This window comes from Sinocyclocheilus rhinocerous, unplaced genomic scaffold (assembly GCF_001515625.1).
Source record: "Sinocyclocheilus rhinocerous isolate Xijiao unplaced genomic scaffold, SAMN03320098_v1.1 scaffold1222, whole genome shotgun sequence".
NCBI lineage: Eukaryota > Metazoa > Chordata > Actinopteri > Cypriniformes > Cyprinidae > Sinocyclocheilus > Sinocyclocheilus rhinocerous.
The window spans coordinates 458,653-474,947 of record NW_015640234.1 but is presented as its reverse complement, the minus strand read 5'-3'; the positions used below and the strand labels follow the sequence as shown (position 1 = coordinate 474,947).

At 38.5% G+C, this 16,295-nt stretch overlaps 1 protein-coding gene across 1 annotated transcript; it reads right to left on the bottom strand.

Annotated features, from left to right (window-relative positions):
- Positions 1-1,541: 1,541 nt before the first annotated feature.
- sctr (secretin receptor) lies at positions 1,542-15,866 on the bottom strand. The gene is made up of 13 exons (XM_016568615.1): positions 15,804-15,866; positions 14,791-14,905; positions 10,039-10,134; positions 7,656-7,765; positions 7,290-7,399; positions 5,262-5,394; positions 4,987-5,140; positions 3,270-3,330; positions 2,988-3,057; positions 2,679-2,770; positions 2,322-2,460; positions 1,975-2,016; positions 1,542-1,763 (listed from the first exon to the last, which is right to left on the bottom strand). The coding sequence occupies exons 1-13, from the start codon at positions 15,864-15,866 to the stop codon at positions 1,611-1,613; spliced, it is 1,338 nt and encodes a 445-aa protein (XP_016424101.1). The 3' UTR covers positions 1,542-1,610.
- Positions 15,867-16,295: the final 429 nt, after the last annotated feature.

The following is a 16,295-nucleotide window of genomic DNA, read 5'->3' as shown; positions in this document are numbered from 1 at the left end:
AGAGAAGTCACTGACTTTTTGCGACAGGTGGGATTCAGCTTACGGCATTTCTCATTCATTCCTATGGTATCCGTAAACGGCGATTGAGTGTCGCACAACTCAATGAAGTCAAGGCTGTAATGTGATTGGTTATTAAGGGACACGTGATCCAAGTTGACTGTTACGCTTTCTTCAATAGTAAGTAATACAGACCCTCTCATCTCCCTATAGTAAGACAATCTCTGGTGACGCGACGCTGGCAGGTCACGTGACAATGACAACAAGGCAAATGTAGTACGTCCAGATTACATTCATACTACACACAGTCATACTATATAGAACACACTCTTTTTGCAGTCGCAAACTCAAAATCGTACCTACTCATGAGAGTATGCGATTTCGAACACAGCCGAAAAGTTTTACACACACACTTGTGGTCTTCACGCACACTTGAACACGTGGGTCAAATGCAAGAAGTACGTCAGTAGACAAGTGGTCAAGTGAAAAGACCGCAAGTGTGGGTATTTGGACAAGCCCTTGGACAGGCCCAAACTCTCGTGCGGTTCGACCAAAAGACATCTAAACGAACTAAAAACAGGATGTGATGTCACAAGATGTGACAAAGGACGAATTACAGTAACTGGTTCTTCTCGTCATAGGAGCAATGTTGCCTTTTACAGTTCAGTACAAGAGTCAGAACTGCCAGCTCCTTACAGCAGATCTCCAGCTGTTCAGTGGAAGAATCGCTGCCATTGTTTTGACTCCTTAACACATTCCATAAGCTCTTCGTGAGTTATAACCTGGCAAAAATACCACCATAAGTACACACATACAATGAGCGCCTTTAGCCCAGTACACAGCAGCTGTATTGGATGTTTGGTAAGTCAATTGTCTTTTTTGGTCTGGACCAAAAGAAATAAAATATAAACACACCCTAAGACTTTTCAGAAATGGCCATTGTTTTGATTAGCTAACATCATTACATCTCATTCCTTGGGAGAATAATGTTCTTTTTAGCAGCATCATATGACCCCTTTAAATAGTGAAGAAACGAGCACACTCAAATTAGGAAATGAGACGCACCTCTTGTCACCTCACAGCTCACCACTGCTGGGCGGCTATGGAAAGATCGATGTTGATGTGTCGCCGTGGATGCAAATGTCTATCAAAGTGTGACACTGCAATGTGGATAGAGTAGAAAAAACGATTAATTCAAGTCAAACACTCCTTTGCCGGGAGGAGTATTTTTTGCAGTCTGAAACGTATATGTATAAGATCAAAGAAAATGTAATTCCTCAAGTCATGACCCTTTTAGATAGTATCACATATTGTGCTGTCATTACCTAATATTGATGGTTTCTCATATATATAAAAATTTACTTTTCACTGCATACATGCATTTGTTTCCTAATAACTACAACCATCAAGAGCAAACAGACACAAGACAAATACAAGCATCTTCATAAATTGTCTGAGAGTTTGTTCTGGCCATGAAGCTTTGATGTTGGAGAGTGTCAGTCAGCTGACAGCTTTTGTTGTTTTAGTTAACCGGAGGGATTGGGTGCATTTGTGATGATTTCAGCTGTTGTATTGTGGCATGAGTGATCTGAGGTGGCGTTGGATGCTTGTGGTCAGGTGATCTGTGTGCTGGGACGTGTCAGCAGTGAGACCTGTGTCAGCGGCAGGCCACTGTTACTCAGGGAGCCGTGATGCGCCCTGGGATCACCATGGAAACGCTGCTTCAGGCGCCACCGTCTCCATCGTCTTTGGACTTCATATTGTACCTGTCAAAAGTTAAAGGTCAATAGTTGTTAAGATTTACCAGTGAAACATTAAACAGAACCGTCCTGCTTCATATACCTAGAGCGGGATCCGATAATGACAAGTGTGTCTAAAATGTGCAGGAAATGTGTGATGAATTAAACTCAGTCCGTCTCTGGAAAGCATAACCTAAGATAATTTGATTCGAATTTCCATTTTTTTTGATTCACTCACCTCTCCATTCAAAAAACAGTACAGCAGTGCCACAATAAAGCCCTGTAATAGCAAACACAACATGAAACAGAACCAAAAGGCAACGAGGGATAATTTTATAAAGCCAGAGAGAGTATAAATAACAAACACATTGTCCAATAAATGTACTGTACACAGTTTGGGCTTCATTGTTTTTTTTCCTGTTCATGAAGCATATTTAAAGTCTATATAGTATAACCTACTTTACCTGTATACATACAGTACACTCACATAAAGCTATATTTACGATATAACATATGTAGAGATTTGCCGTGACTCTTTGTGTACGTGTGTGTATGAAGGAGAGATGTTGAGTTGTACATCATCACCTGTGTGGATGCTAATGCTAGCTCAATGACATTCCAGATTTTGAAGGTTAGCACGCTCACGCTATCAGGGAAAAAGGCAAAGAGCACATACTGCAGTCCAAACAGCGACACTAAGAGAAATGTAGATTTCGCCAGCTTCCTACACCATAAAAAAAGAGGAGGATGAGTAAGAGTTCTGCATCTGTTTTACACGCTCATTTATTTTTCAATCACATAAAACTGGAGTGTGTCATTTTTGTGACCCTAGCAGTACAAAAAAAAATAAAAATTACTTCCCATAAAATGCATATTATTTTTGTCCCTGTCATTATTTTTGCAATTCTGTTTGTTACCACTCAAAGTGTTATTTTCCCTCACCTGTGATGATTGATTTCATTTCCATGCATGTCGGGAGCTTTCAGTTTAGCCACTAATGTCCGAATTATACTCAGAAAAAACAGCATGTTTACCTGAAAAACAGTTCCCTTGAGATAATTAAAATGACTATTCATTGTTCCATAAACTGTTGGATATTTCAAAAATATTATAAACATGGCATGACAATATTATGAATAATTCTTTAAAAACATTGTAAACAGAGCCATGTGAAAGTAAAAACAGTGTTTAAATCTGAGAGAATAGGCCAGAAACTGGCCGAATCAAACTTGAACTGGAAAGTTTGCTTACTGTGATAAAAGTGATGACGGGAACTCGCAGTATCCACCATATCCAGCCATGATCTCTCGTCTCCCAGCATCTGACAGCACACATACACAACATACTGTGTGTTCTCATGCGCAGCCATGCTGGTTTAAAATAGACTCTCTTACATAATACAAATATAATAAATAATCTTTTGTTGTTGTCCAAAGGAGGTTGGTATAAACAAAGAAAGTCCCCCGAGAGGTCAGACTGAGCTTAAAGGAGTCTAATTCTCAACTTAACATTTTTGAATGTTTGTGAACGTACCCTTCATCCTGGTGCAGGTATTTGGCCAAACTCCAGCTGATAATAATGAGCATTGGGATCCCTGTGGGAACATAATTAAGCTTTCATTGTATATCAGGAATTTGCATTCCCTTCACTTCCATTTGTACGCATGCAAATGCAGGAAACATGCACTGATCTTTCTCTGCATTTGTTTTTTACTGTTCAGGTTTGCATGAATTCTGACCGGTGAAATTGTGTTTGAACTCTCAGCTGAAATCAAACAAAAGAAATTCACGGTTTGGTAGTTCAGTAGAAGTTTAGAAGAATATGAACTAAAATTGTTTTTGTATAAATTCTGTATTATTTATAATATGCTAATTTTAAATGAATCAAAACGGACCCCTTGGACCTCCTGTTGCTCATCTTAATGCTCTGAATTTAATAATTACGCCTGCTTAAAGGCATAGTCCACCCCAAACTTAAATTTCTGTCACCCTCATGTCGTTCCAAACCTGTATGAGTTTCTTTCTTCTGCGGAACACAAAATAAGATATTTTGAAGAATGTTGGTTACCAAACAGTTCCTGTTCCAATTTACTTCCATAGTATTTTATTTTGTACACATTATGTACATGTTGATATTATTTATGTAAATATAAAATATAAACATGTATTTGTATTTGAAAAATTTTTTACAAAAACATATATAAACATAAATTGTTCTGTGTGTATGTTCTTTTAATAAAGTTACATATGTATATTCTTTTATATAGTATATGGTTGCTATAAAAATCATGATATAGATATTATTAACATATGTGCATATACAAATTTTACTATGGGGATTGTATATATGTTATAAACTTACATGTTTATCTACCCAGAGAATGTACGTATGTGGAAATGATATATCGCCTTATATCAGTAACATATCACTCTTTGATATAGGGCAACATATCTCATATACTACATTTCTGTATGGGGCCATACAGTGGAAACCAATGGGATCCTAAAGTAAACACTAGAATGTTCATCCAAAGAATCTTCTTCATTCATTGTTTAGCAAACCAAAAGAATGATTTATAGTCACCTCAGAAAGTGCTTGAACACTTAAGCCATTTTTAAAAACACCGGGTGGATTTTTATCATTATAGGGTGGTTGTGTACACACACTGCCAACACACATTTCAGTTCAAACAACTTGTAAAAGTGCATGTAGCATCCTATGACCCCTTTAAAAATGTCCCCATGTCACTGAATTACATAACAAAATATCAAGGCAAGTTTAATTTGTGCTAAATGTTACTAGAGCTTTTCTCAGAACTAACTCAGTGTCCTTTAATCTGCTGGTGTTTTGGTGATTTTTAGTGAATGTATGAAATCAGTTCTTCTTAAGTTCACACTGGTGTCCTATAGCAGAGGAACCACACACTTAAAAATAAAGGTTCCGAATGGGGGGTTTGCATTGAAGATGCCATAGAAGAACCTTTTTGGTTCCCCAAAGAACCTTTCAGTGAACAGTTCTTCAAAGAACCATTTTATTCTTAATGTAAAGAACATTTTATTAATTTAAAGAATCTTTTGTGCAATGAAAAGGTTCACTAGATCTTTAAGGTTCTTAATGGAATCATCGATGCCAATAAAGAACCTTTATTTTTAAGAGCGCAGTTGCAGAGAATGACATGAACTATCAATATAATCCAGTAACATTTGACAACCACAAAGTGTCACAATACTTCCAGGAGAAAGGGCCCTACCCCAGCCAAGCAGGATGTACCAGTGCAGGCGTTTCTTCTGTGAACGCAGTGAGAGGTTAATGAGGCTGTGCAGATAATGTCCTTCCACCAGCAGCCAGCTGTAATTTGCCAGGATGCAGTAATTAGACAGGAACAGTGCCACTTTGCAGCCAGGCTGAGGGAAACCCCGGAAACACATCAGCTCAGAGAGCTTATCTGTACTTTTATTTATGATGTATATACAGAATATAATGCGTTTATGTGCATGTGTCGTGTGGTTGTTTATGTGTGTGTACCGGATGAGAGTTGCAGTGGTAGTACTCCTGTGAGTAATGCAGCGCAGCATCTCTGATGAAGATGAAGATGGCTCTCAGGATGAAGGACAAAAAAAGCTGCATGTGGATAAAATTACGAGTGCAGTGCAGCTTCCTGGAGGAGGGATGGGGGTTGGGATGGAAAGAGATTTAGAGAGAGGATGAGGCTTCTTAAAACGAATAAAACACACAACGCTTGTAAATTAAAATGCGTTTAATTCAGTGTGGCATGTGGGATTTTTCTAAACTAGACATTTTCTAACCTTATCCCAATGTAAACGTCTAAATGTTAAACATCTTTATCATCCCAAAGCCAGCCTGTACAAAGTAACTGCAGCATGGAACTTGGAACACGAATGGCAGAATTCTTTGGCTGATGTCACAGAGTTTAGCAGAGCGACGGTTTATTAGGCTCAGACAAATTCACTACGATTGTCGGGATACTTTCCATCTTCCATGTTCTCGATCAGAATGACAGCTATTTTAATTTTAACTTCTTTTCGGATGATTTACGATTGTTATCACTAACCGAACAAGCACTGGAGCACAGTTTCTCTGTGCTTGAGGATTTCTGTGAGAGCTGCACACTGAGAGTTGATTGTGTGTTGCTTTTACAAATTCATTGGAATGGTTTATGTGTGTTTGACATGTACTGTAATTTCCTATATTTTGTTATATGAAAGTTTGTGTAAGTGTAATCTTGCTATTTGTTGTTTTTGTTCTTCATTAGCGGTGTTTGTTAAGGCGAGTATCCTTAGTATTGTGCATACTTAAAGGTGCTCCACTATCCCAAAATGCATAACTCGACTCGCACTGTTTGATCTATGAACACATATGATATCTCAAATCATGCAGCTTGTTACTTTTCTAAGAGACTGTACTTAAAATTTTTGTTTAGTAGCATAAAAAAACAGGCAAATTAATCATAGACATATATATTTCTGTTTCCACCAGAGAATAAAAAAGGTAATGGCAATTTTTTTTTTAATCTCACAATACGGAATTGCAGGATATAAACTCAGAACTGACATTTTTCTCAGAATTCTGAATTTCTATCTCGCAATTCTGACTTATTTTGACAGAATTTCCGAATTCCAGAGTTTGCAGGTATGCTTAAAGTATGTTGAAAGAGGAATTTATGCCATATTTAAAGATCAGAATATAATAAGCTATGTTTGCATCCAAAGTTGCAAATTTAATTTATGCGCAAAATTGGAATTACGCATTAAACATTTGCGAATAAAGCACCGTTTCCATCCAGCGAGACGAAGAGCTAAACTGCAAAACTGGTACCAAATATCACTTAGAAAATGGTAAGCAGGACAAGCCACTGTGGGTCTTTTTTCGTATATAATAAATGATTTGCGCAGACGAAATGCAGTAAACGCAGTCGTGTTATCTTGCTTTCGGAGGGGGATGCCTGCTGTATGGGAAGTCATGAAAGACGTTCTGGGAGTAATTATACCAAAATACTTTGACGACAGATTTTGGCTCAGGCATTTCAGAATGACCAAAACAACATTTCAGATGCTGTGCAACGAGATGGTTAGTCCAGTTATGCGTCCCATCTCACAAAGTCACATGACTTTTTTGAAACGCATTGAGGAATTTATTCTCAGTTGCACGTTTTTAGAATTTGTGTGCTTCTTGGCGTTTCAATTCAGCGTTTTTATGCAATATCCCAAAATGCACATAAAAACATGTGGATGGAAACATAGCTATTGAAACTTGGACGCGGAGACTCTTTTTACTTGGGCCCAGTAATGAGGATTTGTGAAAAATCGGGTTTCATATGATTTTTTTTGTCGTTCAGACTTGATATGATCAGATTCCAATCGGATATGCACAAAAATCGGATTTGGACTGACAGTCTGAACAATGCTTAAGCAACTACCCAGCAATGCCCTAACCGCCAAGAACACCTTAGCAACTGCATTTTGTTTGCTGCTCAGTGTTATTATTACACTTGATATGTACACATAATGTGAATAATCAAACATAGTCTGTTACCTGAACACACACAACACTGTGAGGGCAATGCTGAGTGAGACAAGAGAGATAGCGTATCCCGCAGAATACATGATCTTCACATAAAAGAAATACTCATGTGAGACCAGCACCTAAGAGAAGAGACAGATCAATTCACATTATGTGACATTTACGTTTTAAAATACTTACTGTGTTTCAGTGAGTGTCTGTGTTACTGGTTCAGTGAAATGAAGACGGAAAGCTATTGCTATGCTGTCCCTTGTACAAGCATTTACTGTTTTTCTTTCTTTAACTTGTAATCTGTCATTAAGTGAAATTTCATGTTTGTTAGTTTCTCCGAAAGCATATGAATATAGAAATAAAACATAACATGATTTTCAATAGTACCAAGTCAGTGGGAATTTGAAAGGTGTCATTGAGCCCATGGCCACAGGCGAGTTCGTATGGGGGAAAGATTTCAGACCAGCCATTCTCAGTACAGTTTTTCATCACAGCTCCTGTGGAAAACAAACATGAGACAAACAACAGGCAGTGCAATTACAGGTCTGTCCAACAGTTTATCCATTATCCGTTAAGTCCATAATCATATACAGCTCCCACAATCATTCATTGAGTTGTTCATTTTCACTATAAATAAAGCCTGCTTTATTATATTTGATACATGAATTTCTAACATGATCAAAACTTTGCTGAGAAAGCTGCTCACAATCTACTACATGCCTTCTGTCATCTGACTGCTAGTTCAGACATTTTAGCAAGTAAAAGGCCTTTTAGTGTAATTGTAAAAACATCCCCCTTCAGGTCGTGGTTCATTTGCTGTGAAATCTTTACTGATTTTTTATAAAGTAAACTTAAGAATAACGTTTATATTTGTTAGTAATATTTCAAGATGAATACTTACTGGACTGAAGCAACTAAGGTTTACTTGATTATTCATACATATTTTTTTAGAAAAATCATGTTAAAATGTATCAAATATGATCCATCAGGCTTTTGAGGAATGTTTATTTGTTTATCTCTCAGTCATCATTGTATTGCATTGCATTATATGTTTTACCCCGACAAACACTATAGAGTTTTGATTAAAAAAATGTTTACAAAAACTCGGCATTGAAATATCATCTTACTAAGACATATATTGGGAGAAATAGTGTGACAGCTGACATTTATAAGCATTTTATGTAAGTAGTTACACTGTTAGAGTCATCATTGTATTGCATTGCATTATATGTTTTACCCCGACAAACACTATAGAGTTTTGATTAAAAAAATGTTTACAAAAACTCGGCATTGAAATATCATCTTACTAAGACATATATTGGGAGAAATAGTGTGACAGCTGATATTTATAAGCATTTTATGTAAGTAGTTACACTGTTAGGGATCTCATTGATTTACATTACAAGCTATCAGAATTTCATCTTACTTTTTGGCCATATAAATATCAGCAACTCTGCCAAATTACATACTTTTGCTCTTTTTTTGCCACCTTTTTTTCCCCTCCTTGAGTATGAGCTCCATATTCTCACTATATGAGTCATAAAAGCCTGATGTATCAAATATTACACAAAACATAAAAGACACATGCAATTTGTTTTGTTTTGTTTTGTTTTGAATTTTGTCTAAAGGTTCAATAAACTCTTCCATTTCAAAACAATTAATTCTTTGAAAGATTTTTCTGACTATTTTTTTTTTCAGGCTGTCAGTTTAACAATATTGAATTCAGGAACGCTTGTCTGTGAAAACCCAAGATGCACCTGACCTTTTACCCGAAGGAAATTGGGGCACGGCCGTGACACAGTCTCTCCCACTTCAGCATGAGGCCAACAGTTCAGATCATCCCATAAAGCACTGCAACCTGAAGGTGGAGTACAACAGAATTAAGAGTGAATCTGAACAGTGTGATAACTACAAGCATATTATATAATTATATCTCTCATTTTAGCATACTATCTAATTATATCTCATCTAATTATTGCTCTACTAAAGTACTAAAATGTAAAAATCCTGAAAATTTTGTGTGCACACTTGTATATGTGTGAGTAGTGTTTTGCATTTGTATTTTGTGAATGTAAATTTTATGCATTTGCAAATCATATTTTGTGAATATGAATTAGGTTATGAATGTATGAATTGCTGTTTGAGAACATATAAGCTTTTTGTGAATGTGAATTAGCTTACATATTTATGAATTTTATTTTGCAAATGCGTTTATTTTGAGACTATTCTGGTTCCATATTGGAGGAAGCTTTACAGGCTACAACAGCAGTATGCTAAAACAATGCTCAATGCTCGGCATTGAAATATCATCTTACTAAGACATATATTGGGAGAAATAGTGTGACAGCTGATATTTATAAGCATTTTATGTAAGTAGTTACACTGTTAGGGATCTCATTGATTTACATTACAAGCTATCAGAATTTCATCTTACTTTTTGGCCATATAAATATCAGCAACTCTGCCAAATTACATACTTTTGCTCTTTTTTTGCCACCTTTTTTTCCCCTCCTTGAGTATGAGCTCCATATTCTCACTATATGAGTCATAAAAGCCTGATGTATCAAATATTACACAAAACATAAAAGACACATGCAATTTGTTTTGTTTTGTTTTGTTTTGAATTTTGTCTAAAGGTTCAATAAACTCTTCCATTTCAAAACAATTAATTCTTTGAAAGATTTTTCTGACTATTTTTTTTTTCAGGCTGTCAGTTTAACAATATTGAATTCAGGAACGCTTGTCTGTGAAAACCCAAGATGCACCTGACCTTTTACCCGAAGGAAATTGGGGCACGGCCGTGACACAGTCTCTCCCACTTCAGCATGAGGCCAACAGTTCAGATCATCCCATAAAGCACTGCAACCTGAAGGTGGAGTACAACAGAATTAAGAGTGAATCTGAACAGTGTGATAACTACAAGCATATTATATAATTATATCTCTCATTTTAGCATACTATCTAATTATATCTCATCTAATTATTGCTCTACTAAAGTACTAAAATGTAAAAATCCTGAAAATTTTGTGTGCACACTTGTATATGTGTGAGTAGTGTTTTGCATTTGTATTTTGTGAATGTAAATTTTATGCATTTGCAAATCATATTTTGTGAATATGAATTAGATTATGAATGTATGAATTGCTGTTTGAGAACATATAAGCTTTTTGTGAATGTGAATTAGCTTACACATTTATGAATTTTATTTTGCAAATGCGTTTATTTTGAGACTATTCTGGTTCCATATTGGAGGAAGCTTTACAGGCTAAAACAGCAGTATGCTAAAACAATGCTCAATGACTATTTGGATAGTCATTAACATTAACTTGTGCAGTCAAAGTGATGTTTCAGAGGGTACCATTTTTACAAATTCTTACGTTATTAAATCATTATATTGTTAAAGCTTAAAATAAAAATTGTAACAGCCACATTATGTACAATGACAGCTTATAAAACCATACAGAGGCCTCTACCAACTAGTGGTTGTACTGGCACTTGGTTGAACAAACGGCTAGTTGGTAAGTATAACACCACCTTCTAATTACAGGTTTGGCTAGACCCCTGCATTTCTGTGACGACAAATCCTAAAGCAACAACATACAACTCTAGAGAATTGTGATGCCAACTTGTTCTATTCCAGGCAGCATAGCAATGCCTCCATGCACAAAGCAAGGCCCATAAAGAAATGGGTTACTGACTCTGGTGGGGAATAACTTGACTGGCCTGCACAAAACCCAGACCTGAACCCCACTGAACACCTTTGGGATGAACTGGAATGGTGACTGTGAGCCATGATCCAACATCTAGTGCAGTGGTTTTCAACCAGGGGACCAGAGCCCACTATATAAGGGGCTTCAGCAAACTTCTAAAGGAGCATCAAGATGACTTACAATGATTTAAAATAAAACACAAAACAGCATTAAAATTAGCTGAAAAAGCTAAAAAAAAAATAGCATCATTTACAGATGCAAACATGTATGTATGAGGTAGCATGATTTCAAAAGTGTTTAAAATTTCTAGACCTGGAAAAGTCATATAAATTAATAATAACATTTTAAATCCTTATAGTGAATATCCATTTTTCTAGTAGAAGTTGTAAATAAAACAAAGATTATTGGAATATGTTTTAAAAGAAAATACTAAGTCTTTCTACACCAAAATGTCATGTTCAGTTCAATGTTACATGCTGTTTCTTTGTAATTTGGTGTAAATACTACAAATATTTCACAGTGATGCTCTAATACAGAAACTACTATAAAGAAGAGCAAAAGCTGTTAAAGATGACCAGCTCTCTGTTAATGTGAATGTAGGTGTCCATACAGGTGTCCTTATACTGCTTTTCAGATTTGATAAGATTATTGGATGAACATTATGTCCCCAAATTAAGATTTATAAACGCTCCGGTTACTGGCATAACCTCGGTTCCCTGAGATAAGGTAACGAGCATTGTGTATGGGGAAACTCCTGTTTACACTGGTACTGAAGCCTGATTTGTTCACGTTTGTGTAGCTGCACAAACCAATGGCGCTCTAGCCCACCAGAATGGGCGGAGCCGACCTCTATATAAGTCGGCTCAGAGCGTCATTTCAATGATTTCATCAGAATCATTCGACTGAAGCGACAGTCATCGATTCGCATGCAGCTTGTAGCACGGCAAATGTGATTTGTGGCCGCACAAATCTAACTTATAGAAATTCTGCAGGACCACGCCCAGGAGGAGGCCATTCCTCTGGTGGAGTGGGCCCTCACCCCTATAGGGCATTGCAAGCCTTCTGAGGCATAAGCCAAGGCTATAGCATCTACTATCCAGCGGGAAAGTCTCTGCTTTGTAACCGGCAGCCCTTTACTGCGGCCTCCGAAGCAGACAAAGAGCTGCTCTGTTTGTCTGAAAAGACCAGAGCACTCAACGTACGCTCTAAGAGCCCTAACTGGGCAGAGTGGATTGGGACCTTGCTCACCGTCCGCAGCGGGGAGCGCTATAAGGATAATAACCTGGGCTCTAAACGGAATTGAGAGCACCTAGGCACATAACCTTGTCTTGGCTTGAGGACGACCTTACAGTCAGCCGTTAGGCCCAAAATCCAGACAGGAAGCACTGATTGACAGTGCCTGCAGGTCACACACTCGCTTGACCGACGCTAATGCCAAAAGGAGGGTGGTCTTAAGCGACATGGGCCGCAGATCGGCCAAATGGAGCGGCTCAAAGGGAGGGCCCTCGGGACTATGGACAAGTCCCAGGTCGGCACGGTCTGAGGATGAGGAGGATTCAATCTCCAGGCGCCCTTCAAGAACTTAACGACCAAGTTGACCAAGCCAACTGACTGGCCAGCTTCGAGGGAATGATTCGCTGCGATAGCTGCCACATAAGCTTTGAGCGTGGAAAGGGGCGCGCCCGTTGTCCAACAACTCCTGCAAAAAAGTCAGCATGTGGGACATGTCACAAGAAACCGGGTCCAGGCTTCATGCTGCACATCAGTCACAGAAGACTGACCATTTAAGGGCATAAAAACGTCTTGTAGACTGTGCTCTAGCCTCTGAAATGGTGTTGCTCAGTCTCGTTGGGAGCTGCATAGGCTCCCGTCGAGGCTCCAGACATGAAGGCTCCACAGCTCCGGCCGGGGGTGCCAAATCATGCCCTTCTCCTGCGAGAGAATGTCTCTCCGTAACGGTACTGGCCATGGGGCAGCTGCTGACAGCTACACTAACTCGGGGAACCAAGTTTGGTTCTTCCAAAGTGGGGCCACCAGGAGGACTGAGCAACTGACTTCCCTGACCCGTCTGATGACCTGAGGAATCAGGGCAATTGGAGGGAAGGCGTACAGGCGAGAGCTGGGCCAATCGTGGGCCAGCGCATCTCGCTGTATGGAGCAATAGATCGGGCAGTGAGAGTTGTTCTGAGGTGAAGAGGTAGACCTCTGCCTTCCTGAAGACAGACCAGATTTTCTGAACCATCAGAGGAAGTAGTGTCCATTCTTCCGGAGCTACATTGCCTCTGGACAGCATGTCTGCGCCAAAGTTCAGACTGCCCGGCACATGAACCGCTCTGATTGAGAGGAGTCTGCTCTGTGCCCAAAGTAGCAGGCGTCGAGCCATCCTGTACAGGGAACGTGACCTGAGACCACCTTAGTGGTTAATATAGGCTACCACCGTCATGCTGTCCGATCTGACCAGGACGTGATGCCCTTTTAAGGCTGGCAGGAAGGTTTTCAGGGCCAGAAAAACCACCATTTCAAGGCAGTTGATACGAAGGCACCGCTCGTGGATCGACCAGGAGCCGGACGCCGGACCGCCCTCTAACAGGGCGCCCCAACCCTGTGTTGGAGGCGTCCGTCATAATTATCTTCCTCCTGGAGGTCAGTCCCAACTGTACACCTGGTTGAAACAGGCGAGAAGTTGTCCAAGGGGCCACAGCTTTGATACAGCAATGGGTTACCCTGACATAAAACCGACCCAGGTGCCAGGCATGGGATGGGACATGGGCTTTGCCAAAATTGGAGAGGCCACATGTGAAGCAGGCCTAGAGGAATCACAGAGGAGGCGGCTGCCATTTCTGATGAATTTATGCTCTGAGCCGACTTATATAGAGGTCGGCTCCGCCCATTCTGGTGGGCTAGAGTGCCATTGGTTTGTGCAGCTACACAAACATTAACAAATCAGGCTTCAGTACCAGAACAAACAGGAGTTTCCCCATACACAACGTGAGAGAGCGTTCGAAAGGGAACTAGATCAATATTATTTTACTAGCATTAATACACTATTATAGTTTTATTTATATTTTGAAACTGTTTTTAATTTTTAGCTTTTTTTTTGTTTGTTTAAAGTAATGTTGTTGTGTATTGTTGTCATTGGTATTATTATTATTTTTTATATGTCTATGTTTTTTATTTAATTTTAATTTTAGTTTTAGTTTAGATTTTAGTACTTCAAATAAAGAAAAACTAGAAATGTTGCCTTGGCAACTAACTGAAATGTAATTTTTTTTTTTTTTTTCATATTTCATTTGATTTCAGTTAATGTTTTTATATCTATATAGTTTTTATTATTGTTTACAAACAAATGCAATCTGTTTACGTTCTTCCTTGAACTTGTTTTTTTGTTCTCTCTCTCTCTGATGAATGGCACAGTCTTTCTCTTCTATTGCCCCCTTTGCTGTCTCTCTCTCTCTCAGTCTGATGAATGGCAGGAAAAGTTGCATGGAGTTGTAAATGTTTCTTTGTTTCTCCAGTGAAATACGGAGAGGATAGGTTGTGAGGACCAAAAGAGGTCTGTACAGCGTTGTACTGTTATTGTGATGTGCCTGTGTTGACAGGCCTGTATTGACTGTTTCCTGTGCATGTAAAGGACAGACGATATTTTGCGAAAGGATTTCTGCTTACAGACTGAGAAACCTTAAGGCCTGTTCACACAGACAGTTTTATTGTCAGGGGTCTGAGAGTGGTCCTTCCAACTGATGAAAGGTATTCCACAAAGCAATCTCATTAGGTGTGTGTATGAGAGAGAGAGAGTGACTGTAATGGCTCGCCTGTGCGTGTGGACCCGGTCTCTGTCCGGTTCTCTTGATAGATGATGTTGTAGCAGTTTTCCTCCTCTCTGAGTAGCATGAATTCTAGATCACATTCTGGAGGAATGGCACACACCTTCACACGCACACGCACATATGTACATATTGGTATCAAACACAAACCTGTACAGCAGACTAACAACTCAGACGGCTTCAAATGAAGTAATGACATATATTCACTACCGGGCAAACATTTGGAATGAATAGGATTTTTTTTTTTTTTTTTTTCAAATAAGTCTCTTATGTTCACCAAGGCTGCATTTATTTGATCAAAAACACAGTAAAAACAGTAATATTTCTGAAGGATCATGTGACACTGAAGACTGGAGTAATGATGCTGAAAATTGAGCTTGGCATCACAGAAATAAATTACATTTTTAAACATATTCAAATAGAAAACATTATAATAATTATAATAATCTTTCACAATATTACTGTTTTTACATAAATGCCTTGGTAAACAGGTACGAGTTCCAAAAACACTTCCAAAAAATAATTAACTTTTGACCAGTAGTGTATATATAAAGTATAATGCAATACAATAATATATATATATATTATAGCCTATGATATATATTCTCATGTTTTTATACTGATAACAAAAACACCTAGAAAAAGTTAATCATATTTTAATCGTATTTTTGCAATAGCAATAGTATAGTCAGTAAAATCACACTAACATACATTTATATAATGGAGATAGTTTTTAATTTTAAACCTGTTGATTTTAATAAGATTTTAATTAAGTGTTGTCACGCGTTTTGTTTTAATTGACAACCATTTCTCAACAAATATATCTTGGCCAGAGCAATAGTTTGATATTTATATTAGTATTTTTGTTCTTTCATGAATCAATAAACAAATTACAACTTTCCCCCTACGTGACAACATGCCCCTCTGTGTTAACTATATCAATGAACATTAAAAAACCTTTGCATCATATAAAACTGTTTTCTCTGTAACTCTAAACTCACGTGAGAAGATGCGTGAAGTAAAGCCGCGAGAGCAACCAGGTGTAAAACGGCAGATATCTTCATTTACAAAACGTTTGACGGCAGAGCTCGATAACAAGCCAATGATCTCGGTCTTGTGATGGAAAAATCTCCTGGCGCTCGGTCCCTCCGTAGGAAAGTTTCATCTCCTCTCGCGCATTCCTTGACGCTCGAGCGCAGTGAACATACAGAACACGAATGTGCGCGCAACGCGTCCGGTCAGCCCACGAGCGACTGCTGATTCAGACACTTCGCTGACATCTCCCCCAAACATCTACCTGACTGTTCACTGCCCTCGGATGCTTGCGTCGCTCAGCACAACCTCTGATTTACTCATAACCATCTGCTGCACTCAGTTATTGCGCACAAAGAAAATATGACCATGAAATGTGGGCTCACTGTGAACCTTTGTGCACTTGATATGATACAGATAAAACAAGCTATAAGGCACTTTCCCATGAGTGACTGTATAAT